Source organism: Papilio machaon, chromosome Z (genome assembly GCF_912999745.1).
Source record: "Papilio machaon chromosome Z, ilPapMach1.1, whole genome shotgun sequence".
NCBI classification, from domain to species: domain Eukaryota; kingdom Metazoa; phylum Arthropoda; class Insecta; order Lepidoptera; family Papilionidae; genus Papilio; species Papilio machaon.
This window is the reverse complement of record NC_060016.1, coordinates 2,627,120-2,638,933: the sequence shown is the minus strand read 5'-3', so window position 1 is coordinate 2,638,933 and position 11,814 is coordinate 2,627,120. Positions and strand designations below refer to the sequence as shown.

Genomic DNA, 11,814 nt, shown 5'->3' with positions numbered 1-11,814 from the left:
TCTTTGATTTTTGATTCAAAGAAATATAAACTGTGCTGAAAGCTTATTTCAGTATATTATTTTATCTAGGTAAAAACTATTTATTTTTATGCCATGTTGACGGTGGCGTTGACATAAATTAGCAAATATAAATATTCAATAATAACGGTGTTGCCAATGCTACTGCAATTACCATGTGCCACAGCTTTAGGGCCAACAAATTACAAAATCCTACACGGCCTATAATTGCAACCAGCTATGGTCATAGCATATTCAACTGCTTTTCGAAAGTCTACAGCAATTAATACTTTTTTCTGGAATTCACTTTTTAAGTGTTAAGACTGAATACGGTTCCAAAAATAGTTTGTAAATAAAAAATAAGTAAAATAATCATCGATTAAAAATGATTGGTACCGGGAAAAAAATGTTTTAGCTAAAATACTAGCTGTTGCCACCGACTCCATCCATGTGGGATTAAAAAAGCTTAATAAGTAGCCTATGTGTTCTTCCAAACTATGTTTTACATCTGTGCCACATTTCAATTTCATTAAGATCCGCTGAGCTATTTCGGGGTTACCCTCTAACAAACAGCCATCAATCCATCTAAACTTAAAAATACTTTCATAATATTAAAAATTTTAAAACAGCGCAATTTGACGATTGTTGAAAAATGTTTCCTTTTTTATAGTGTTTATACATCAGATTTGTAATAGTTATATACTTGGTCCTAGGGTGCTACGTCCCACAGTTAATCGACTTCCATGGAAACACGGCTTTTGTACACAATGTAGGTACACGGCCGCGTAAATGTCCGAAACCAAAATTAATAACAAGAATGCGGTTTTGTTGTGCTTTTTGATGGTTAAATAGAAACAAATATGTAAGATAATATTAGTTGAGAAATAAGGTAAATGATAAATCAATGAAATGAAACAAGTCTATAAACACATCGATTTATTATTAATAAACACTTTTAATAAATGTTGAAACTGACAACATACAAAGGATAATTTCATCCACCCCTTGCAATAGATATGTTAAATAAATAAATAATCAAGGAACTTAGAATAAATTAAGGTATCTGTTTATAGCACATTAATTCCTTTGACTTGGTAACTATTAACTAAACTAAACTGTACATTGATCACATTTTCAACTACGACTTTTTTTAAAATAAAATAAAAACAAATTTAAAATTACTCAAAATAACATGTTCCTTAATCCTAAATATAACTTAGTTTAGATATTTGTACTGAAATTATAATACCATTGAATAAAGTTTAATAAATAGATCAATCAAGTGCTGGTAAACTGTGCATACTTGTACTAAATTAATATCCTTTTTCAATTTATGTGCATATCAAATATGTCTTTTATTCGGGTCAAGTCAAGCATTTATGTATGGATCAACAAAGCTATCTGACCTTTCTGGCAAAAAGTCAAACTAAATTATGACAGCTCACTATTCCCCTGTCAATGTCAAAAAAGTCACAAGATACTTGTACTGTAACTGTTTTGTCATGTTTTTTCTTTTATATCACTATGTCTTTTTTATTTTTATTTGAAAGAATTAACCACAATAGACTTGCTATTCTTACCGGCACAGATGGACAGACAAAGATTTTTAATTAAAATCTTAGTGGGTTTCAAGTACTGTGACAGTGACTGAAATTGTCATTCCTCTCATTCCCTTTGAAAAAACAGAGACAAAAATATGTAATAAAACAAGTGTCTCTTAATGATGTATAGAACAATAGAAACCCGCAAATACTATAACAGTAATTGAATTTTTAATCTAAAACAAACCTTTTACTCTAAATTTGCATTTTCCTTTTTATTTTTATAATAAATGGCAGCCTATGATTATTCTCAAAGTCAAATTTGTTAATATGGACAGACTCACATTTCAATTTTGTATTATATTGTTAATGTCTACAAAATCTATGGCATATGAATATATTCTTCAAGACTGTTTAATTTATTTACAGTAAAGGTGAATTTGAAAATATACAATTTAAATTAGCATTTTATATCAAAACATAGAATGTTTATTTGGATGGATCAGTGGAGATGGAGAAACTACTATGGAATGTTTCTTTGAGCTGTAATAATTAACAATACTAAGAATTGGTTTCTAAAACTAAATTATCTGTGTAAAAAATAACGCCATCCCTCATAATCTTTGACAACACAGAGATAACAAGACTTTTTAAACTGGGTTTTTGGTCTCAGATACCCAGATAAAATAAAGTTTCAAACATTTAGATAGATTTTGTTGTTGATTGATATCAGAAAAAAATATCTACAAGCTAAACCATAAAATTCATCTGCATTCTTAGATAAGTACCTTAAATACTTAATACTAATAAAATTATTTTCAGTTCAAAATTAAGTACTGAGACAAATATTTGTAAACAAGCAATAATGACTTTAAAGTTAGTTAGAATCAAACCACGTTGGTAAAACATAAAATTTATCACTACTATGTAATCACTGAGATGTCGGAATAACTTATTAAACTGTATGTATAACATTTCAATATCAATGTGGAAATTACCAAAACCCTAAACATATGTAGTTAACTAACGACAAAGCGAATATAACAAGACTTAAACTATACTAATCTCAATATAAACTAAAGTGTTTGTTTTGCCGTCCGGAATGTATGTTGCAAACATTCACGAAGCACATTTAGGCTGTTGTTGACAACAAATACTGTTAAAATAAATTAACGCAATAATAATGTACAATAAATTAAGTACTTAGACATTACGTAGGCTAAACTGAACTTTGGCAAAACTTAAGACATTTAATAGGCCCTTTTTATTAATTGAAATTATTTTTTTTCTTAATAATTGGGTTGTATTACTGTCAAACAATGTGACAATTGAAGAGTACTTAATATAAAAATAAATAGAATTAATTAAAATAAGTCGAAATTTAACATTTCTTAGGTAGGTGCTACACAACGTATTTGTGTGGTCCTTAGGCAGCAGTCCACGTAATTATCTACGCATTTTTTGCAATTAAAAATAAATCGTACTGAAAATTAATAAATACCTCTTTGGCACCTAACCTTTGGCTCGTAATTTTATTACAGAGCGTATCTGTAAACGTAACTTTAAAAAAAAACAAACTGTCACTGAAATATTCTGTAGTATATATATACATGAGCACATACTCTCATGTTCAATTAACAATTTTTATAAACAACAAATTATTACTTCAAGTTAAAACATACTCCAAGATAATTCAACCACAATATTTTAAAAATACTAAAATGTACTATAATTACGTATTTTTAATCACACTTTCTTCTCTACTTATAAAGATTGATTTCTGTGACTTAACATAATTTTGTAGGCAACTTGTAAGAAAAATGGGAAAAAATGACACAAAACAAAACTGTAACAATAACAAGAATGTTTCTCATGTAAAGTATAATGTACCACATTGAAGTGAATACTACAGTGAAACTTGGTTAAGTGGGACCTGGATAAGTGAGAAACCTCTATAACTGGAACTCATGCTGAGGTCCCAACACTTTGGCACTGAATTACCTCTGTTAGTGGGACGAGGTAAACCTCTATATCTGGGATTTGTTCTTTCGATTTATCATCATAGTTACCTCTATAACTGAGACAGCGAGTAAATTTTATATGCATAAACCTCTGTAACTGAGATAACATTGTTTGTTTACTCATTCTTATTCTACCCACAAATTCCACACGTAATTCCAAGTACGTAAGTACAAATTTTGAGCTTCAATTACCTTCAGTTTTAGTTTCGCTTTACTATCATACAGATGTTTATTTGAAAAATGTCAAAACGAAAGCTACAATCGTTATCATTACGTGAAAAACTGAAGTTAACATCCGTTTATGAAAGTGGGAAGACACGCGAAGAAGTTTGTTCATTCATTTACATACATAACACGTTATTTTATTAAATGATCGCACCTGTATAACTGAAATAACCTGTATTCTCACCTCTATTAATGGAACCCTCTGTACATGAGACAGATATTTATTTATACCTGTATATCTGAGACACTGGGTAAGTGGAATACCTCTATAAGTGAAACAACATTGCAGGTCCCTTGATGTCTCACTTAACCAGGTTTCACTGTATATTAATTTTAGTTTTTACTACATAAACACCTACATCTACGACTTAACTAAGGTTTGAATAATATAAATGTTGCATATAGTCCCGTGTTTAACATGGATTCTTATTGTTCTCGCCTTAAATATTGTCTCTTCGTACTACGTCCCGCGTCTTAATAAATTCTAATCTCAATATTGTTCAACGTAAAAAATAAAACGTAACACAGAACGTCGTTAATGGTAAAAGGAACAAAAAGATGAAATTATGATTTATCAAAATGTAAGATTATCGATAGAAGCATGAAAAATCTTAGATTTATAGTATTTCGAAAAATACAATCATTAAAAAGCTTAATGATCGGAAAGAATACAACCATTGAAGATCGACGGACCGTTACATTTTATTTTTCAAATTACTAAAATATTTACCTTACTAACACAGAGTATATAACCTGGCAAAATATTGCCACTGGTAATAGACTTTAAAATTATTTGTTAATTAGCTTTTTTATTTTAAGTATACTTGACGTTGTTAATTCAAGAATACGTCTAGTTAATATTTAGTTAGAAGCTGCTTAACCCGGAAGCGGTGATTCCTCGTAGAAGTCCGGCTCGTCTTTGTCAATTTCTTTCTGGGCGCCGTCCAACTGCAAATAAGATATAAGGTGATCAATCACGTGACTAACGTCGAGGTTTATTTTAAGCGCTAATTTTAAAATAGAATATTTTACATTGCGTTACCTTGTAAGATGTTAGGTAATTGTCGCGAATGTTACTGTGTTACATATTTGTGTATACGCGTAATATTACAAATAAAATCAGTGGATGAGAATTATTTTATTAACATCAAAAAACGTCTAAAAGAAATGTAGCGGTAAATGAGGAGTAGTATCTTAATTATAATCCATCGTATTTAATAAAACATAAGATATCCGCAACAGATCTAGTAACGAAACGATAAAATAACACCTAAATTGATTTGAGTTTTACTTTATTCTTCGCCCGAATTACAAATAAATCAATAACTAAACGACATCATTTACCCTTATGTTTAAACATTCGAATATATAATAGTTTTGTACTTCCCATAATTAACATTGTAACGTGACTTACAGCTCGTAGTTGCAGAGGAGTGAAAATGTAGGCTAAGGCCATTCGTAGCGGCACCATCATCACCAGGAAGAACGGCAGAGCGAGTGAATACTGAGAGCTTTTCACCAAGTACAGAAGACTAATGCCTGCGATCTGTATCAGTGTGTACAAGTGCATCTTCAAAGTCGGTACCTGAAATAATAAGATTAGTACTATAGTAATATATTTACAACTAGCTTTTACCCGCGACTCCGTCCGCGCGGAATAAAAAATAGAAAACGGGGTAAAAATTATCCTATGTCCGTTTCCTGGTTCTAAGCTACCTGCCCACCAATTTTCAGTCAAATCGATTCAGCCGTTCTTGAGTTATAAATAGTGTAACTAACACAACTTTCTTTTATATATATAGATTTGCATATTAAACGGATATAGAAATAAGGAAGGTAATCTCTGAAAGTCAAGAATGGAGGTGATGTTGTCCGAAATGCCGTACGTTTCTACAGACGAAAAAGTTGCACAATATCATTATGTTATCCCTTTTTTCAAAGACAATGAAAGTGAGACAATATGTTTTCGTGCAAATGTTTGGGCGGCGGAGTCATTGATAGTCTAACCTTGTCTTTGAACTACATAAATAACAGAGATACAATCTATAATGCTAATGTATGTTTTATATATTGATATTCGATCCAGAAATGTGTATTAGAATATTCGTCATTCATTTGTAAATATTGAGAGAAAAATACACTGCAGAATTTAGTGCACAAGTTTTTGCAGTTTATGTATTAGGTACTAGATCGCATGGACACTGTTCGCGAGGAATTAAAAAATAACTTAAAAAGTAGCCTATCTGCTCTTCCAGACTATGTTCTATATCTATGCCAAATTTCATCGAGATCCGTGCAGAAGTCCTGGAGATACCTTCAAACAAACATCCATCCATCCATCCATCACTTATAATATTAGTAAGATAGTAAGATTTTTTTCTTATGCACCACAAGATACAACAAAAATGTGCATAAGATTTAGCAAAAGTCTTTGACTTGTATGTCTATGAAATATTTTTTTTTATTATTTTATTAAATCCCAGTAGAGTGAAGTGCCCGGGCTGAGATAATGGCTTGACTATTACACTATTACCGCCTCTCTGATGCAATTCCTCACCCACTCACAGTTCAATTTACTGCAAATAGAGACGGAAATAGTCCGGAATTAGATAGAAACTGTAAATGTTTTCCATAAAAAGATGGAAAAATATTTTTAAAATGAAATTTAATTTACATAACATTGGTGTTAATGTTTAACGAAGTTCACAATCGGCATCGAACCGTTTTTAATAATAGAACTTCGTCACTTTATAATCGCACTGGGCGTTGGTTTTATAACAATTGCTAAGGATTTTTTGTTCTCCTGTTGAGTAAGTAATGTTAGCGAGTATGTATATTCTATTGTGAGACTAAAGTAATCCAGTTAACCGATTTTGAAGTGGAAGTTGGCATTCGATTGGTATTCTCGTAATTTTAGTCCTCTTTCCCTTCCCACCCTTTTTCTATTAGGCAAGGATTGGAAAGGGAAGTGGATTTGGCGGAAAAGGGGATGCATAGGAGGGGGAAGTATCCTCTTTCTGTGTGTCCCCTTCTGCCTTTATTAAGGGTAGGCAACGCATCTGCATTTGCGGATGTCTATGGGCAACGGTCGCCTCGCTGTTTCGGCGAATTCAGGTGGCCGTTTGCTCGTTTGCCACCTTTTGATATAAAAAAAATTCTTGCCCGGAATGTAAGTCAATTCGGTCACCAATAAGTTTAATTTTTAAAGATATTAAATACTAAAAAACCAAAATCTAAATGTATCCTTGAACCCAGTGTTTATTACCTTGAAACTCAGTATAAAAAAACTTACCCGTCGGACGTATGGTACTTGAGGGTGATGTTTAACGGGCTTGAACAACAAGATGCATCGATCCCAGAATTGAATGCCGCCGAGAGCAGAGATACCCATGTAGAGGAACACGCCAAATAGAACAGCCATTGGTACCAAACGCAGCCAACCAGAGGCTAACACAGATACGCCACACAGTACCGCAACCAGCAATCCAGTCAGACGTTGTTCTAAAAAAATAATGACGATCATGTATCGATGTGATTAATAATTAACTAGGGAATTTCTGGATATTGCTGCTTTATTTTTTAAATATAATTTAAATTATAGATGTTACTATGTAGTTATAAAAAAGATTTCACTTTCAAAAGTCGCTGTTGAGTTTCAAAAATACTAATAATGATATCAAGATACCAAAATGATTCCAGAGAACACAAACAAAACTCAATCAGAAATATATTGAGTTTTATGTCAATACTATTAAAGGAATAATAACAATATGACAAATCGAAATATGATACAATAGATAAATATATACAGAAGGGATTGTTACTAAGGGGCGTTAGTTCAACTTTCATATGTGAGGTCGTTGTTCAATTGAGATAAAATCCTAATCTGCTGAATCATATTAGATATCAATTATTATTACTTTACGACCTTTTAATTTAAATAAATATTTTTATTAGGATATGATGTGGATAGGATTTTCTTCATCTCAATTATATATACACTAAATTCTATTTATAAAGGGCAGAAGTTTTCTGTTCATTTGAGATTAATAAATAATAAACCATACGAGTTTTCAAATATATTATTATTCCGACAAATGAATATTCTACTGTTATGAAGTAAAACAAACTATACACCTGTTTTGAACATATATCAACCTACGGGTAGTATCTGTCATAAAACAGGCAGAGCTACTATATTACATTTTTATGTATTCGCCGATGAGGCTGTTTGTTAGATTTTAACGATTGTAAGTGCTTTTATCTTATGGGTACCTTTAACTTCCACGATGTAGGGCTTATCTCCGGGAGCGTGTGTGGTGGACATGACGGTGAGCGCGGCCACGTGGCTAACGGAGCGGACGGTAGCGACACATTGCCACGGCGCACCAAACATACCGCACACAGCATTAACCACAGACATTATCACTATGTCCATGTGGAAACCGCTACCCTTTTTCAAGCGACGTTCTGGTTTGTCAACGATCAACCTAATACAGACTTAAGTTATAACACGACGAAATTTAATTTAAAAAGTTAGCAATAATCATTTCGCATAGAATCGCACAAGCAAATCGCTTTGCTTCAAAATTTTCGCAAAAATTAACATCGCTACGCTTTATTTATAACTAAGTTAATTTATTATGAGTATACTCATAGAAAACACAAATAGGTTTCAAAACAGGAGACGAGTTTTGTTATAATTATTAAAAAGGTTCCAATAAACTCATATTCCTGTTTTGAATATGCGCATCAGTAAATAAAAGCTTACTCGGCTATATGCGTTTCCATAAACACGATAATGTAAACCATGAGGGCAGGTAAAGCCATGGCAAAGGCTGCCCACATGGGAATCGTCTCCAGGCCAGGGTTGAGAGGCACGAGCCATGACCGGTCCGCAGTTGGGCTGAGACCTTCAGGTACTTGCAACTTCTCCGTCCACACCGGCACCAACACTGACACGCCGACCATCAGGACGATTGCAATCGGCACTCCGAAGTCTCCCAAAGCTCGTCGAGCCTAAAGATATTAGATAAATAGTTCAAACAAGTCGTGGAATCGACTAAATGTTTGGAAAATCCTGGTTTATCATCGATGTTGGACTCTAGAAATAGGCAAATTATGGCCTCTTCTACGTCTATTAATATAATTTAGTTTATAAGTGTGAAAATTGTGTCAACTTACACTGCGTCCGAGGAATTTTCCGTTGCGGAAGATACGAAGATAGTAGGCGATGATGAAGGTGGAAAGTGTGAGCATAGTACAGAAGAGCGCAGTGTTCGGTTGTGGCGCAATCTTGATGTGGTGCGGTGCCGCGGGCATTGTTGCATTATCTGCGGATATTACGTTCGATAAATATTCCGATTTTAGACTTATGTCTCTATATAAACTTAGGTTGTACAGACGATGAAGTCATGTGACACTTGAACAACTTTTTTACTGTTATTATTGTGCCAGTAAAATTTATATGTTTTGAAAATTCGAGATCAATTACATACTATTAAGGGTATTGTTCCCAATAGTTGGTGGTTCCGTAGTATTGTTAACGCTGTGTTGGCAGTAGTCATAACCGAGCGGATGCGCTCGGTACAAGCTGATCAGGTTCGTAATTGGCTCCGAGATGAAGATCAGGGATATCAGGAACGCAAATATGTCCTCTGTAAATCTGTGACAAATAAACAATGATTAATAACATATACAAAATGAGACATTACTTTAACGAGACTGAGAGAACAATTGTCACATCTAAAATACAATCTATGTACCTGACAGTAAAAACATACCTGGTAATCTTCTTAACAGCCACGCTCCCTTCAACCGATGCCACGCAAATGGCAATAACTATCATCCAGATGCCGCAGTACATTCTAGCAGCTAGAAATTCGAACCCGTAGGATCGGCAGAACGTCGCCAGTGATTCGTCAAGTAGAAGCAAAGGACCGGTTGCTCCGGTGATCATCATTGGCTGGCCAGCCAGCAAAGCGAATAATACTCCACCAGCGCACGTGAAAACCTACATCGGTGCAAGAAAAAATTAAGAACTAAAGTCGCCATCATGACGCACAACTTAAATTATCTACGTGTTTTAGATATATTTCTACGACCCTCTTAAAACTTAATAAACTCTATGAAAAGCTAAATCAATTGGTTTTCTTAGAGTTTTTAGATTTAAACCAATACGTTAAGTTTATATAATTTATTCCAGTCATCTTTAAAGATAGATAGACAGAAATATACATTGTAATAGTCATATCAAACATACACTTATATTATGCAACTGTTATAGCAATACTGAGTACTATTTTTGTATTCTAGGTCACAATAATGAAATAATATCAAGGGAAGTAATATCAGCCGCATACATGTTAATTAATCAGTCCATATTTTTGGTCATTATAATATATTCGCAACATTTGATTTTTAATAATGAAGTTACAAAGAGAAATAATACGTGTTGTGAATTTAATTTTCATTTTGATGCGAAAGATAAATATGAAGGAATATTTTCTATAATTGAAATTTTTTACATATTTGTTTCATCACAAAATCTTAGCTTGCATTTAAAGATTATGAAAATTTCACATTCTAGTTAAAATAAAATTAAAAACGTCGAATAATATAGTGTTTCTTTTGTAGATAATCTTATTTAGATAATTATTATATTATTTGAAGATGTTAGCGGCCATTAAATATTGAACGTTTACGTGAAATATAAGCACTCATGTTAATATTAAACCTTGTAGAGTACTCGTAAATGTGCAACTTTCCGTGTCCATTTGAGGTTGACAATTCTATGTCACGGTCAAATATGAAATAAAGGGGGCGGACCGTGAACGTTTACAAGTCATACATGAGTCATATAATTACGTTTCAACAAAATAATACACGTTAATGATATAATTGTTAACTTTAGTTTATTGTCAAGAGCAGCCGCAACCGACGAGAATGTCTAAATCTCTGGAAGATTTGCCAGGACCGCGCCAATTGGAAGTCTAACTCCTCTGGGTCACGGCCGTGATTATGTTGTTGTTGTAGCTCTTTAATTACAAGTTTAAAAGCTTTTATATATAAATTAATATCTCTACTATATAATATCAGAAGTTGAAAATAGCACTTTGAATTTCTCCTCAGATATGTTGCATCACGATGTTTTCCTTCACCGTAAGAACATCGGATAAATGTACATATGTAAATCGAAACTCGAAAAACACATTGGTACATGGCGGGATTCGAATCCAGTCAACCCCTGCGCTTAACCCCTGAGCTACCGACGCTCTTTTTATAATCATTTTTATATTTACATTTAATTTCAACTTCTAGTTTCTGCTTTCTGTCTTGAATAAATAAATATATGCCGAGCAAAAGTGTTATTTAATATCTAAGTGTATGTATTTATATTTCATATCACAGAACGTAACGGATGCTGAGCAATCTACAACAACAATAGACAATTCGGTACAGAATTTCTATTTATGGAAGTATATTGAATATAAATGTTTGTTTCTAATTAATAAATTGGTGAATCAGTTAATAAAAATTAATTAATTGTTATATCATACTGAAGTCGTTTCATTTCGTAATTTGTATTAATAATTTAAAAAAAACTTTGCACAAATCAAAAGATCAGAATATTTGAATCCTGATAAGAATGCATTGAATATAATGATGCTACGCTATCTTTCTTCAAAATTTTAACAAGTCTGCATTGGAACGTTTTTCCTAACATCTATTATTTCGATAAACATCGGTTGATCTATTTGTTACCTTTATATGGATTTTAAACTATATTATTATGTTTTGTTAAACATTATAAAAAAACATTTGTAAATAATTTACACAAAACTTACCAAAGTTTCCGATATGCCAATTTTTCCGTTAGTCTTTTCGGCGAGTAACCCACCGAAAGTGATGGCCGACGACAGTGCAGCAAAGTACATGAATATAGTGGCCGCAGCACATTGTCCGTTCAACGCGTCTCGGAAATCGGACAAGTAATACGGATAGCGCCTTTTAATATCACGTATTACACC

At 32.8% G+C, this 11,814-nt stretch overlaps 1 protein-coding gene across 3 annotated transcripts in view; it reads right to left on the bottom strand.

Annotated features, from left to right (window-relative positions):
* Nucleotides 1–4,066: 4,066 nt before the first annotated feature.
* The window catches only part of LOC106720039 (anion exchange protein 3), a 53,603-nt gene continuing 45,855 nt past the window's right edge, over nucleotides 4,067–11,814 (bottom strand). For all 3 annotated transcript variants that reach the window (XM_014514599.2, XM_014514597.2, XM_014514600.2), the window contains 9 exons: nucleotides 11,632–11,813; nucleotides 9,568–9,797; nucleotides 9,283–9,449; nucleotides 8,969–9,117; nucleotides 8,556–8,803; nucleotides 8,060–8,274; nucleotides 7,077–7,285; nucleotides 5,199–5,369; nucleotides 4,067–4,732 (listed from right to left, as the gene is read on the bottom strand). In XM_014514599.2, the coding sequence (XP_014370085.2) occupies nucleotides 4,661–4,732; nucleotides 5,199–5,369; nucleotides 7,077–7,285; nucleotides 8,060–8,274; nucleotides 8,556–8,803; nucleotides 8,969–9,117; nucleotides 9,283–9,449; nucleotides 9,568–9,797; nucleotides 11,632–11,813 (1,643 nt within the window). In that variant the 3' untranslated portion in view covers nucleotides 4,067–4,660. The remainder of the gene's footprint in view (nucleotides 4,733–5,198; nucleotides 5,370–7,076; nucleotides 7,286–8,059; nucleotides 8,275–8,555; nucleotides 8,804–8,968; nucleotides 9,118–9,282; nucleotides 9,450–9,567; nucleotides 9,798–11,631; nucleotide 11,814) is intronic.